The sequence below is a fragment of the Impatiens glandulifera genome, chromosome 4 (genome assembly GCF_907164915.1).
Source record: "Impatiens glandulifera chromosome 4, dImpGla2.1, whole genome shotgun sequence".
NCBI lineage: Eukaryota > Viridiplantae > Streptophyta > Magnoliopsida > Ericales > Balsaminaceae > Impatiens > Impatiens glandulifera.
The window spans coordinates 59,992,147-60,006,507 of record NC_061865.1 but is presented as its reverse complement, the minus strand read 5'-3'; the positions used below and the strand labels follow the sequence as shown (position 1 = coordinate 60,006,507).

The 14,361-nt window shown below is 29.8% G+C and overlaps 2 protein-coding genes across 2 annotated transcripts; both read left to right on the top strand.

Moving 5' to 3' along the window:
- The first annotated feature begins 8,717 nt into the window (after positions 1-8,717).
- Positions 8,718-9,655, top strand: LOC124936722 (dof zinc finger protein DOF5.4-like). The gene is made up of 2 exons (XM_047477242.1): positions 8,718-9,211; positions 9,274-9,655. The coding sequence occupies exons 1-2, from the start codon at positions 8,842-8,844 to the stop codon at positions 9,555-9,557; spliced, it is 654 nt and encodes a 217-aa protein (XP_047333198.1). The 5' UTR covers positions 8,718-8,841; the 3' UTR covers positions 9,558-9,655.
- Positions 9,656-11,246: 1,591 nt separating this feature from the next.
- On the top strand, positions 11,247-13,620 carry LOC124936816 (protein MICROTUBULE BINDING PROTEIN 2C-like). Its single transcript, XM_047477338.1, has 5 exons — positions 11,247-11,476; positions 11,592-11,675; positions 12,387-12,638; positions 12,713-12,934; positions 13,319-13,620. The coding sequence occupies exons 1-5, from the start codon at positions 11,321-11,323 to the stop codon at positions 13,478-13,480; spliced, it is 876 nt and encodes a 291-aa protein (XP_047333294.1). The 5' UTR covers positions 11,247-11,320; the 3' UTR covers positions 13,481-13,620.
- The last annotated feature ends 741 nt before the right edge of the window (positions 13,621-14,361 follow it).

Below are 14,361 nucleotides of genomic sequence, written 5' to 3'. Positions count from 1 at the left end.
CATTAACATCCTTCACTATGAAGCTAAGCTGCTTTTTAATTGATGGCTTCCATTAATTATGTTATATGTAAGATAAGTATATGGTTTTCATGCATGTAACAAATTCATTGAACAAAGACATTTATTTGAAACACTCATGTTTATTATTACTATTATTCATATGTGACATATATCTAGACAAGAGTGAAATTTGAAATAAATGTTTGTAACACATAGAAATGAAAATGAAGAAATTTCTAGAACCCAAGAAGTTACTAGATCTTGTAATAGCATTTGTCTCCAATAAGAAGAATCTGATAGTTTTTTCCACATTCACATTTGAAACTAACGTCCTTGGAACCTTCTTCAACAGTAACCGCCGCCTCTGCATGTTCTTGTTCTTGTTCTTGGCTAAAGCTCATAACTTTATCGCACAACAGCAACATTTCTCTCATTCGTTTCTTCATTTTCTTAAGAGTGTTTAAATCATGACAATCTCTAGTTAAACCAGACCCCCGACGTCCTCCTCCTCCGGTAGATTTTACAGTCGCCGGAGAACACTGCAAGTATGCTTGAGTAGGATCGGAAAAAGAACGTTCGAGATTACTCCGGCCAGAGAGCGGCGCCGGAATTGAGATGGGTTTGTTATCGATCTTGGTATTTTCCGGCGAGGGGGTGATGGGGATTGGGTCGGAATTCCAACGGTGGAGATGAGGGAGGGGGAGGGAATCGGGCGGCGGAGGAATTGGATGGTTCTTGAAAACGGAGCCGCAAGAGGTGCAGGGATGAACGGTGGTGACGCCGGAAAATGGTGAATGGAAGTTGACGGCGGCGTGATCTTGATCGGTGGTGTCGATGTATTGCCGGAAACTCTCCATTTGTGAATTCTGTTGTTTTGAATTTTGTATAAATGGAAGAGCGGCTAAATGGGGTTGGGTTTCTTGTTTTTATAACTTGAGAAATTTATAGTGGTGTTTCTTTAATTAATCTTGTAAGTTTTATTAATACTTTATTATACTCTTTATTTTTAGTGATTAGCTAAAGAACTAAGATGATTTTTGTTTTGATAAGAAGAAATAAATGATTGAGTTTGTTTATTATAATAATTTTTTTATTTAAAATATAAATTTTATAAATAATAATGTTTAAATAATTGATTTATAAATTAAATAATTTTATTAAAATTATATTAGTGTGAGATAGGGGTAACTGCTAAGCAAAAACGATTATAAAAACCGACCACAACCATGACCAATTTGAATCTTAGCATTTATTTATTTTAATTTAATTAATATTCTAACATATTTATGGTAAGTTAAATAGTTGTTTTATTATTTAATTTATTAAAATTTTATTAAATGAATATTTCTTAAATATTATTATTTTATTATTCTTTAATTTGTTATGCATATATATATTTGTTAATTTTATAAAGTAATCTAACCAAATTGAGCTGAATTCATCTGTCAACCGAAAGATAATTTAAAAAAAAAAACAACCGCAACTATTGAGATGAATTTTTAATGGAAAATATCGACCAAAATACTTACACACATAAGATAAGATTGTGGGAGGAACAAACAATGACATGCATAGGAAGAAGATGCACAGGTAGAAGAGTAAATAGATTAGGATAATATAAATATTCAATTATTCAATTTTTAAAAACCATTAAATTATCTCACTTTATTTTATATAATTTAAATATTAAATATAAAAATATATTATAATATTGAACCTAAATATATATATATATTTTTGAAAATAATCCACTTAAACACAACGATAAAAAAATGACACGATAAAAGTTATTTACAAATTGATTACATTAGATTAATTAATTGTCTCGAAGATCTTCAAAAAGGCAATAAGATCTCCACACGAATCTACAAGTTTTTCGGAATCTCCGACATCGTCATAATAATGACATTATGAATAATCCTTAACAACATACCTTCATTGTTAAAAGTTCTCCGATTTCTTTCCAACCAAATAATCTACCAGAAAATTATAGGGATATAAACCCATCTTCTAAGTCTCACATTTTTAGTCGCCCTAATTCATGTCTCCCAATAGCCACTGACAGTTTCCGGCATAACTCACAGTTTCCGGCATAACTCATTGTATTAAAGTCAAATTTCACAAAAGATTCCATATACTTGCAACAACGTACAATGTAAAAGTATATGAGAAATTGTCTCAACCTCTTTATAACACATACGACAACGACTCACAATAATCATGCATTTTTTAATACATCAATCGTCAGTGAAAATTCTGCAGTAAATAACACTCCAACCAAAAAAGGAGATCTTAGTAGAGATCTTAGACTCCTATAAATTTTCCCAACAAAGATCAATCGGGCTAACCATATTGAACAAAGTGTAATAATGTCTCACGTGAAAGTTATTTAGATCACGTCATCGCATAGAATCTCGAGAAGACGGGTTTAACCCCTTATTTCGAACTATTAATAAAAGTCTATCATTGGACATGCTTTCCTCACTATTCAATCTACTTCTATATCTGATACGATTAGCAAAACCACTAGACCAAATGTCAAACATATCATTGACTGGTGAATCTCTACAAATAGAGATAGAAGAAAGCTCAGGGAAAACCTTTTCCAGGCATATACCACCACACCAAGTGTTGTCCCCAAAACTAATCGAACTTCCATCACCCACAATAAAAATCGAATGCTTCCGATAACCTTTCACATGGTATAAATACCACCCCAAATGTTGCAACCCACGGGGGCTATAAGAATTTTCGGTGAACCAACCAGACTTAACCTGACCATATTTACATTTAATCAATTTAGCCTAAATACTATCTTGCTCAGTTGCAAATCTACTACACCATTTGGATAATAAAGCTTTATTAATAGAACAAGATCGCAGATTTCCAACCCTCTGCTCTTTTATTAATTTAACCTTATCCCAACTCACTAAATGAGAAAATGAGGAATCAAACGATCCCCATAAAAATTTACATATAATTCTCTCCATATTCGCGGTCACAGACTTAGGGATGACAAATACTTGGTGTTTTTAGCACCTTCCCGCAACCAAATCGCTCTATTGCGTTGTCTCGCCACAATTTCCTCCACTTTACATAGTTCAAGCAACTCGCTCACTAGATGAATTCGTGTAGAAATTTCCGTACTAGAGAGATCACAAACTTCCTTTGCGCCATCAATTGATAAAATTTTACGACTTAGAACATCAACCTTGGAGCAAAACAATGCACGATCCCCCACAATCCAACTCTTTAGCATCTTCCGTAGATTTTTAAACTTAATAAATAGTCTAGAGGATGGGGAACCAAACACGACCTCCCTCGTCCACCACCATTTCACTTTCAAGATAAAATCATCTCTAGTGAACCACTTGTTCTCGAATCTGAAAGGTCAACTAGTTGGAACCATCTCCTTTCGCTCAATGAGGATAGGACGATGATTAAAACAACTCCACGGTAAGACCTTCTAAAATACATTAGATACACCACGGAAAATTGAGTTACTCGCAAGAAATCTATTAATGAGGGATTGCACACTCTCACCGTGTTTGTTACCTCTTCTAAATGTGAATTTCCCTCTTTCCAAAGGTAAATCAACGAGCTCCAAATTTTTAATTGTCTTAGAAAACTCACGCATATGCCTTGTGAGCCTTCGTGCCCATTTTTTCTCGGTAGGAACCATAACTTCATTCATATTCCCCGTAAAATTAATAGGTAGACCCCAAATACTTGTCACCTCCAAAAGCTCATTAAAAAAACTAGACTTAAGGTTAGAAAAAATATGTCCGTACATCGCAGAAAACACCCAACGAAAATTATTCTCACGGTTACGAAACTAAATACTAACAGAAAATCGACCTATATTAACGTCAATTTTCTCAAATAAATCCTCATTCTAAGTTACCAAAATCCCACCTGATGCCCCGATAGTATTAAGAGACTCTCAACCACAAAATCTCCAATTACATAAGTCACGAATAATCCATTGATTCATATGATGCATCTTAGTCTCGCTAAAACAATAAATATCACAGTTGAAAATGACAACCAAATACTTTATCATTTTGCGCTTTGCATTATCGTTAATCCCACAGACATTCCATGCCACAAATTTTCCAATCATTAAGATAAATTAATTAGAATACGCCCTATTAGGCTTTGAAACGCGTTTTCCATCAATAATCTTCTTCATTTCACTTCGAATATAACAATATGGAAGTGGGGGAATCTCACGAATCTCTGTTCAAACCTCATTCTCACACCTCAAAACTTTTTGCACCAGAGATCTATTCTCATTCAAAATAATATTATGAGTTGTGAACTCTGCGCAAACCTCCTCCTCGACATCATACTCATGATCACACTCAACGAATTCTTCCTCAGAAACCTCATGAATGACCACAGTCGGCTCATCAATGAGATAAAACGATTAGACGTACTAGAAAAATGAGGACCAAATATCATCCTCAAACCTTTCAACATTATCCAAATTATCAATTAAATTTGAGATTGGATGTGAGACTGGGGGCACCCTAACATGGTATGAGACCAAATGTAGATCATTTCTCATAGGGGAACTAACGGGAGAACCATGGTTAATAGTCTCAAGCACGTGTAAAAGAATAGAAAAATGCTCGATATTTGACTCAATCGTGTGCATCTCAGACGAATACTCCATAACATTGACATGACCCTTATATAAGGCGGGACACTCATGAGAATGATGAGTCGAATATAATGGTGGAATGACCTAGGATCCAACCTCATGACCGACCTTTTCGCATAAACACACTGTGACATCCTCGACATATAAGGCTTCAAGACTCAATACCCGCTTATTATCCTCCACAACGGTTAACCATTCAACATTAGTGAGCCCAACCAAACGAATCTGATCCACATAGAAAAGAGTTACCACTAATTCCTTAACATCTGCTTCTAATATCATGAGACTCGTAGGATGAACTGTCGATAAATGTTTAATATTGGTATCATTGTTAAGATCATAACAAGAACTAGTATTCGTCGTTATTAAAATCTTAATAGAGCGTTCTGGCCAACCCATAACCTTACAATCATGTGTTCCGTTATCCATAAGAAGGACTTCCAAATATCTAATGTTCGGCTCAAGATGGGCCACGAGAATTCGGACTCATCCTTCATCGTTTCTGCTTTGATAACTCTCATCACACTCAATAAACCCACTAAGATCATCCCCCTGCTCTGGGAGAAGATTAGAGTTCCATAATAATGTAGACATTCCAAACAAACGAATCCAGATACCATTCTGAGTTGAACCTGGTTCAGACCTCTTAGCCACATATTTTGTTTCATACACTTGTCTATTCATATTCACAACATTAGAAATGTCACTCTTAACCTGTAATTTCTTAATAACGATCGATTGACTATTAACAAGTCGACGAAGTCCATCCTCCACCAATGGAATTACACAATTTGCAATCGGCATTATAAATATTGTTTTGAACTCACACCATAAAATAATGTACCTTCCATGTGAATTATAGCTTGACCAAAATTCTCCATTATTAGAACTAGAACCAAGTCGCTCCTTGTTCCATGATGATGATCGAAGAGATTTACGGATCAACTTCAAGTGATTCTCATTCACTTCATTCGATCTTCTTTTGCTCATCTTAAATTCTGAAATAACCATAACTCCAAGACGACCTAATAAAGTTTGAAATTTGAAACACTCACCACCAACCATTATCTTTTCTGTCTAGTCCAACCATATAATGCGCCTTACTAAGTCAACCTGAATTGCATATGATGGTGCATTGACGACGTGAGAATCCGACAGCGTGCAATTAGGAATTGTGTTGATGCGAACCGACATCTTCTCCACCCAGTATTTTCGGATTGGACGGGTTGGACGGACTACCAAATATTGACTCCTTCGACTCTCGTTAATAATATTTTTAATTCTAGTATTTGATTGTCGCATATTCACTCCAAAACCAGATCCGACATGCGCCACATACATTAATCTATTTTTCAAAAAAAAAATCTTGCCCACCCAATTTCATTCAATTCCTGAATCCTTTAATGCTAGTACTTAAATTCAGATTAAAAAAATGACAAATAAACACTTAATTGATGAACAAAATAAACTCCAAATAGCTCAGAGATGATATGACCGACAATTTGTGAGCAGTTGTTACCGACAAATCAAGCTTTACTCCTATAATGACTTATTAAATGTACCTAAACTAACTAGCCTTATGGTTTTTAATCAATTATTATATAAGTAGATTCATATTCTTCGGCTAGAGGTGTGTTTTTACCATAAAAAATAAATAAATAGATAGATAGAGACAAATAAACAAATGTTAATTTCTATCTATGTCCAGTCCTTATCCAATTGTGTTAATGACAAAGACAAACTCTGAAATACGACCCCATTTCTCAATTCATGTCGTGGTCTCAAACACAGTACACCATCATGCTCTTCACAAGAATTGTCGGTTTTAACGTTCTTAACTTATTCTTGTTTATTTCCGATAAAAGATGAGTATTCACACCGAACCATTTTCAAAAAATAAAAAATTAAACTTAATCTGAGTAAATCAATTGTGAATTTCGAAACAACAACCCGAAAATGCAGGGCATTAATCGATTTGAAACCAAACCAGCGGTTTTTAGATGGGGACGAAGTCGATGGATTTAATTAACAAATGTATAATTCAAGATTTTAATACAAATTGGTTCAACAAAGGTATAGTTTTGATTGATTTATTTTCCATTGTAGCTGTCGATATATTTGAATTTGTTCAATACATGTCTTTTCTTTAAAAATAAAATAAAAAATTAAATGTATATTGTTTGTATTCATAGTTAGTTATCATATATAATAGCTGGATTTTATATTAGTTTTGTGAAAAAAAATTATTTGATTTTTTTTTTAAACTAATCTTTTAAAGTTTTATAAGTATTTTATTCTCTAAATACTTGAGAGAAAAAATAAAAAATATTTTAATAAATAAATTAAATAATAAGATAAATAAAATTAACAAAATATTGAATATTAAATAATAATAAAACAATATTAAACAAGCTCTGATATCTTAAACACACATAATGATTTTATTAGTCTTATAAGTATGATTTATTTGTAATAGAATAATATAATATTTTTTATAAGCAAATTATCATGTATATATATATATAAATAAGAGTAATACTATTTTTTTATATTAAAAAAATTAAAATAATTGTTTTATTATTATATATAAATAAAATAATATTTTAATAATAAATTAAAAGATTTGAGAGAAAATAAAAGGATAAATTTAAATAAATTCAATATTAACTATTGAAATAAGTTAAAATATTATTTAATACACTAAATTTCAATAAATAATAAAATTAAATCAATAATGATATTAATAATCTTGTAATTATTTATATTTTAAAAAGAATGAAAAAGCAAGGAAACAAAATCAAATCTGCTGACAGACTGTTAACCAATGAAAAGAATCAACGTGGCAACCTCTGAACCATATCAGGAATTCCGGATTAGGGTGGCCCACAAGTATTGAGTAATTACTAACTACGAATCATCCCCCACCGTTGATCTATCCACGTGTCGATCATCTAAACCCTAAACCCTACGACACGACAGTAACAGTCAACTTCCATCAACCACGTCAACTATCATTTACTAAGGAGAGAGACTACTTGTAGCCCTGTTTGTTTTTTTTTTCAGATATTTCTTTTTATTTTTTATATTATTTATTAAATATCTACAATTATATATATATATATAAATAATAACGTTTTTTTTTTATCTAAATTACTAACTATTAAAATTATTAGTATAAAATATAATGGAATAACTAATATTAATATATTTTATACTATTTTAATCATTTCAATTTATATTTTATTTATGATTATTCAGTTTATTCCCTAAAGACTATAATATATTTGATTTAATTTACACGCTATAATTTATTCACTAGAGCTTGTTTGATCTGAGTGAGTTTTAAGTTTAAAAAAAATATAATTTTACTTAAAATTTAATCATCACTTCATTCATTTTATTATATTTTTTATATGTTAAAATATATTAAATATTTTTTATTCAATTATTTAAATTATTTATTCATACTAGATAAATACAGAAATTAATAATATTTTAGTATTTAATCTAGAATAAATTAATTTTTTTAAAAAGTTTAATCAAACAATTTTGTAAGATTTTTTTTTTTAAAAACTCAAAATCAAATCAGCTTTACAACAAATTTAACAACTTAACTAATAATAGTGATTTATTCCATTTTATAAGCTGAATTAACTTGATTAAGTTAGAAATGATTATGTTTTAAAAACAATAAAAAATATGACTTGTTTTATATAACTTATTTATTGAGAAACATTTTATTATTATTAGCCTGTTTTACAAGAATTGTTAGAGAAGGTCATTAGGAAATTAATCGTTATTCTAAAAAATTTACTCCTGAAATAATAATCGGTTACATCCTTGAACAAATTATTTACTTCTTTCTTTCTTTATTTTAATTTCCTCTCATGTTGTCTGTGTAATGTCTAAACAACATTCACTATTTTTCATTATACATTAAATATTAAGAAACTAAATTATATTAACAAAAATAAATAATATTCTGTTTGGAAATCCAAACAGGCCTTAAATTTGAGATAAGCACACTCTTCTCGCCTAGAGAGAGAATGATCTGTCATAACAATAATTGTTTCTCTCCCTCTTCTATAAATTACGACTTTCAATAAAATAACCGCTTCACACGCCACCATTTTCGATTCCTTTCACACTCATCATCAATCTCCGGCCATATTCCGATGCAAGATTTCATCTCCGGCGACGGAGACGGCGCTCACGGCCGGAGAATACGGCCGCACCACCACCAAAACGATCATCGAAATCAGGTTATCAACTGTCCTCGTTGCGATTCCACCAACACTAAGTTCTGTTACTATAACAATTACAACTTAACTCAACCTCGTCATTTCTGTAAAAACTGTCGCCGTTACTGGACTAACGGCGGTATTCTCCGTAATGTTCCCGTCGGCGGCGGTTGCCGCAAATCTAAACGTTCTTCCTCTGCGTCCAAACAGATCTCCGATCTCTCCTCTGCTGCAGATCTCAACAGAGCTTCTTCTTCTTCTTCAAGTAGCGTTCATCAAATCGCCGCTGAAACCGCTTTCTCAAGTATGTATATTTTTAATTACTTATTCTAATTTATTATAAATCATAATGGAAATGTTGATCAGGTGAATCGAGATCTTGTGATTTATCATCGGCGACGGAGTTTATGTTTCCGGACGTGTTTTCCGGCGGTTGGAATTTGAACGAAGAGAGTGATATTGGAAACAGAAAAGATGATTGGTTGTGGCCGTCGGATATGAGGGAATCGACGGTGAATATTACGCCGGAGATTACGGCTATGGATCCGACGACGGTTGATTTAACTGGAACCGTTGATGAAGAAGCTTACTGGAGTCAGTTGCAGTGGACTTATAGTGACGGTTCAAACCAGTCATTTTATCTCCCTTAATAAAAACTTGGAATTAGAAATATAAAAGTTTTAGCGACTATAGTTTTGTTTGTTGGTATATTGCTTCTATTGATGTATATAATTGTGTTTTTTTCTCGAATTGAATTACACATTGCACATTTTTTTTTTGCATTTAGTTAAAATGAATGTTCTTTAATATAGTAGTAACTAGGGTCTTTTTCATTAAATGGAAGATTGTGTAGCATAAGGTCAAAAATTATTAAAAAAATTAGTCTAAATTAAATATTATCTAAAGATGTTTTAAACTTATATATATATTTTTAAATAAAGTAATGTTTTCAAATTTTAATTTATTTGAGTCACTTACAAAATTGTGGAATATTATAAAAGATTTTAACAATTTATACCTTATTTATTTATTAATTTTAAATTAAATTTTTATTTATTATTTTTAAATTAATTTTTTTTTATTATTTTTTTTATGATCTCAAAATTGTCAAATATGTAAGAAAATAAAATTAATTACGAATGTGTTAATTTAATTAAGAAAATAAAAATATTAGGTTAGAATAACTTTCTTTATTTCACTTTTAAAAATAATTTGTCATATTTTATAAATAAAATAATATTTTGACATGATTTATAAGTTTATTTAAATTTAGAAATTTTAATTTGTCAAAATTAGTTTTAAAAATTAAAAAAATAGATTTATGTATAATCTAATCATTTAGACTATATTTTAATTAAATATATTTTCAAGATATAAAATACTCAAGATTTTTGATTTTATATTTTTTAAATGTCTACGAGTAATAAGAAAAATGGAAAAAAATGAATTACTATTTTATTTTTTCAAAGTGCTAAATTAATTGAAAAATATTGTATTAATGTAAAATAAGAGTGTTTGTAAGAAAATATTAAATTATTAAAATTTTGTTAATTTGTTAAAAATAATGGAACCCAATTAATAAAATGGACTTAAGTTTTAGACCCAAATTACAATTGGGTTTTAGTTCTTTTATTTATATTTATTAATTAAAAATATCATTACTAAAACCTAAAATTTTCTATTATTTTTAAGTTAGATAATGTTTAGTTAGAGGCCATTAACAATTGATATAGAGTTATGGACAATAAGTGAATTAAAAATTAATATAACTTATTAATTTATATTTATATTTTTATAATAAGTTATAATTTCTTTTTTTATAATTTTTTAAATATTTTAAATCTGATATAAAAACATATTTTAAAACAAATATTAAATTAGTCCTTTTTTTAAAAACTATTATATATATGATTACTTTTAACAATTGATATAGTTTACTTTTAAAAACTATTATATATTTGATTCCTTAATTAAAATTGTGAGGATGATTGAAAATTAGATAGATAATTTTTATACTTATTAATTTTATAATTTTAAATTATATATCAATTTTTGATAACAAGAAAGAAGAAGAGTAAGATTATGAGAATATATTTTTTAATTAAAGTTGTTTTTTTATATTGTTTATACTTATTTAACTCCTAGTTTAAATAAAAATACGTTTATTTAATATTTAGTAATAAATTTGAATTGATAAACGAATACGTTTTTAGAATTAATTTATTAGAATTAATTAAGTTACCTTTTTAAATTACGTTAGTTTTATACCATATATGACAATTTTAACCCCCCAATTGAAAATTTGAAAACAAATTTCCCCCCTTTCTCTTTAAGTTATAGCCGAACGGCGATTAGATAAGCTAAAGCAAAATCACCGGTTACTGATTCTGTTCGCCGGCGACGGCCAGTAGAAATGTCGGAGTTAGCCGATTTACCGGAGTCCTGTCTTGCCGGCGGAGACAATTCGCAGTTGGCGGATCTTCATCGGAATCTGTCTTCGCTCTCCAATGTTGATCATGCTCTATACAATGACCTAGTCGGGATGGTTCCTATGGTTCAATCTCTAATTGTAAGTCTTCGGATTCAAATTTTAGGGATGTTTTCAATTTGGGTTTTCTCTTTGTTCTTGGAACTGATAAAATTGGACAACATTTAACTTTGAACTGATTCGATTGTTTATGCAGAATCAGAAAGCGAATTCATCGTTTACGCGTCGTGGATCTGTTGTATATACTAAGATGCCTTCAATTGAGTCACGTTCTAAGAGGGTAAGGGTTTTTTTTTTCTAGGGTTTTTGTTTGTATGCTCTTCTTTCCATTTTCTGGTACCCTAATTTCTTGCTTTTGTTTATTTTTGAATTGTTAATGCATCAGAAGTTATGTTTTTGTACAAGATTTGAAGATGCAATTTTAAATTCATTTTGGTTATCATGACTCTGTTCTTGATATTTCACAAGATGATGAATACAGTTAAACCAAGATTTTGTTTTGCATAAGACCCTGAAAACATGAAAATTTCCCATTGTTAAATGCTTCTTCTTCCGAATGTTTGATGGATTATCTGTGTTGGAAGAAGAAATAGAGAAAGATAACTTACTCTGGATCAACAAGTCCTTTATATGACTAATTGTTTGTACTTAAACAAGTCACAATTTCTTAAAGATGATCACATTTGGTAACTGTGTGTAGATAAATTAATTGTCTGTTCTCTCTCAAATTTGGATTGAGATTCTGAAACAAGTGTTACCAAATAGGGTTTGTTGTTTAGCTTCATTTGGAAACACTGTTTCTGGAACATTCTCATTCAGATGGGATCACATTATGTATTTGAACTTAGTCATGCCTAGACTCATAAATTCATTGAAGGTTACTCTGTTAGATCCAGATCTGGATCCAAATCGATATTCAGAAAGTAACAAAAGTGTTTCCAAATAGGAATACATGTTTATTATGATTTTGAGTTCCTTGTGATTGTTTCAGATAAGTAAATCTTTTCCAAGTAAAAAGGCATTAGATGAGGAGAAGGAGAAAGAGGAGTTAATAGCCCTGAGGCAAGAATTGAAGGAATTGCAAGAAAAGTTGTTGGAGAAGGATGAGTTGGTCCTGAAATCAGAGGAGGATGCTAAGATGGAGATGAATTCTCTTCAATCAAAACTTGATGAGATGAGAAAGCACGACATTGAGAAAGATTCCATTATTCGATCTGCTAAGCAACAACTTGTTGATACAAAGGTTGGAAATTTGGAATGAAGAGAAAAATGAAAAAGTGATTGATTTCTACATTATTAACTATTTGGTTTGTTTAGCTTAAGTTGGCAGATAAGCAGGCTGCAGCTGAGAGATTACAGTGGGAAGCAAAAACCTCAAGTCAAAAAGTTGTGAAGCTTCAGGAAGATCTACACTCCCTTGAAGAACAAATGTCATCTTTTATGTTATTCCTTGAAAACAACTTCTCCAATAATCTCCCTTCGATCATAAATCCCTATGACTTTGATGTTTCTCCCTATAATCCGGCTGATCCTTATCAGGTAACTAACTATTTCGCTTTGTATCTCTTCTAAGCCCATTTAAATCTAGTAATTTTTTTACATACTATTATTTCAGATCATGATCTAAATTATAGGTGTATTTCATTTGCCATACAATTATGTTCATGATCTAAATTATATGGCCCATGTGAAAACACTTTCTTGGACAAGATTCTAATCTAGAAGAGAAACCATTAATCAGTTTATTTAGAACCATTCTTTTGTCTATAGTTTGAAAACAAACTTAATTAGACATAGATTCATAATTCTTTTGAATATTTTTCTTTTAGATCCAGATCCAAAAAGTGATTCTATGTTACATCATTTTGAGTTTTGACAAACATAGTAATGTAGATTTTTCATATGTTGGTTTTGATTTGAAAGGATTTTGACGATGTGGAAACACGAGAAATGGAGTTGGCACACAAAACTTATGTTACTGCGGTCGCTGTTGTGAAAGAAAAACGAGACAAAGAGTCTATTGCGGCTGCAGAAAGGGCGAGGTTACATCTTCAATCATTTGTTTTTAGATCCAACAATATGTAAAGAAAGGTTGTGTTATTTAGTTTTTCTGGTTATGGAATGATTCCAATTGATTCAACTTAATTGGATTTTTCCATGCTTTATGGATTTATAGATTATTGATATTTGGAAGATAGTGGATGAGCTAGGTATGTTTAAATTCTTTGTTTTGGAGAAAATAGTGGTTACAAGGAAAAATCCAATTTGATATAGATATCAGTTTGAAAAAGTGTTATTTTGTTATAATCTAAATTATTTTTTTAAATGTTCAAAAATAGAATTGATTTTATTTGAATTTGGTACACAAATGAGATTCAACTCTTTTTAGTTTAAAATATATTAAAAATTATAATTTTCTTTTTATTATGCTCAAAATTAGTTTAAATCTAGGTATTCAAAATAATTTGTTTTACCTAAATTTGGTTGTCATCTATCAATTTATCAAATTGAAAATTTTACTATACAAATTGTAAATGTATTTTAAAATAATAATATTTGTATATTATTATTATTAATTATATATATAATTAAGTATAAAAATAACACATTAAGATAACACAAGTGACAAAAATGGTTCTTAAGAGACTAAATATTACGAGTTCGATAAAAGTCATTTTAACTTCCAAAGTATAATAATTTAAAATAATAATAATAATAATAAATAAATAGCACAAAAAATAAGACTTCATTTATATGAATAAGTGATTATTGTTTTTTAAGTTTGTAAATATATATATATATATATATATATATATATATATATATATATATATATATATATATATATATATATATATATATATATATTATTTCCTTGTGTAAATTCTTATAAATTTGTAAAATCGAAATAATTATAAACTCTAGTTTTAAAATCACAAAAGTCTAACTAATTTAAAATTTTAATT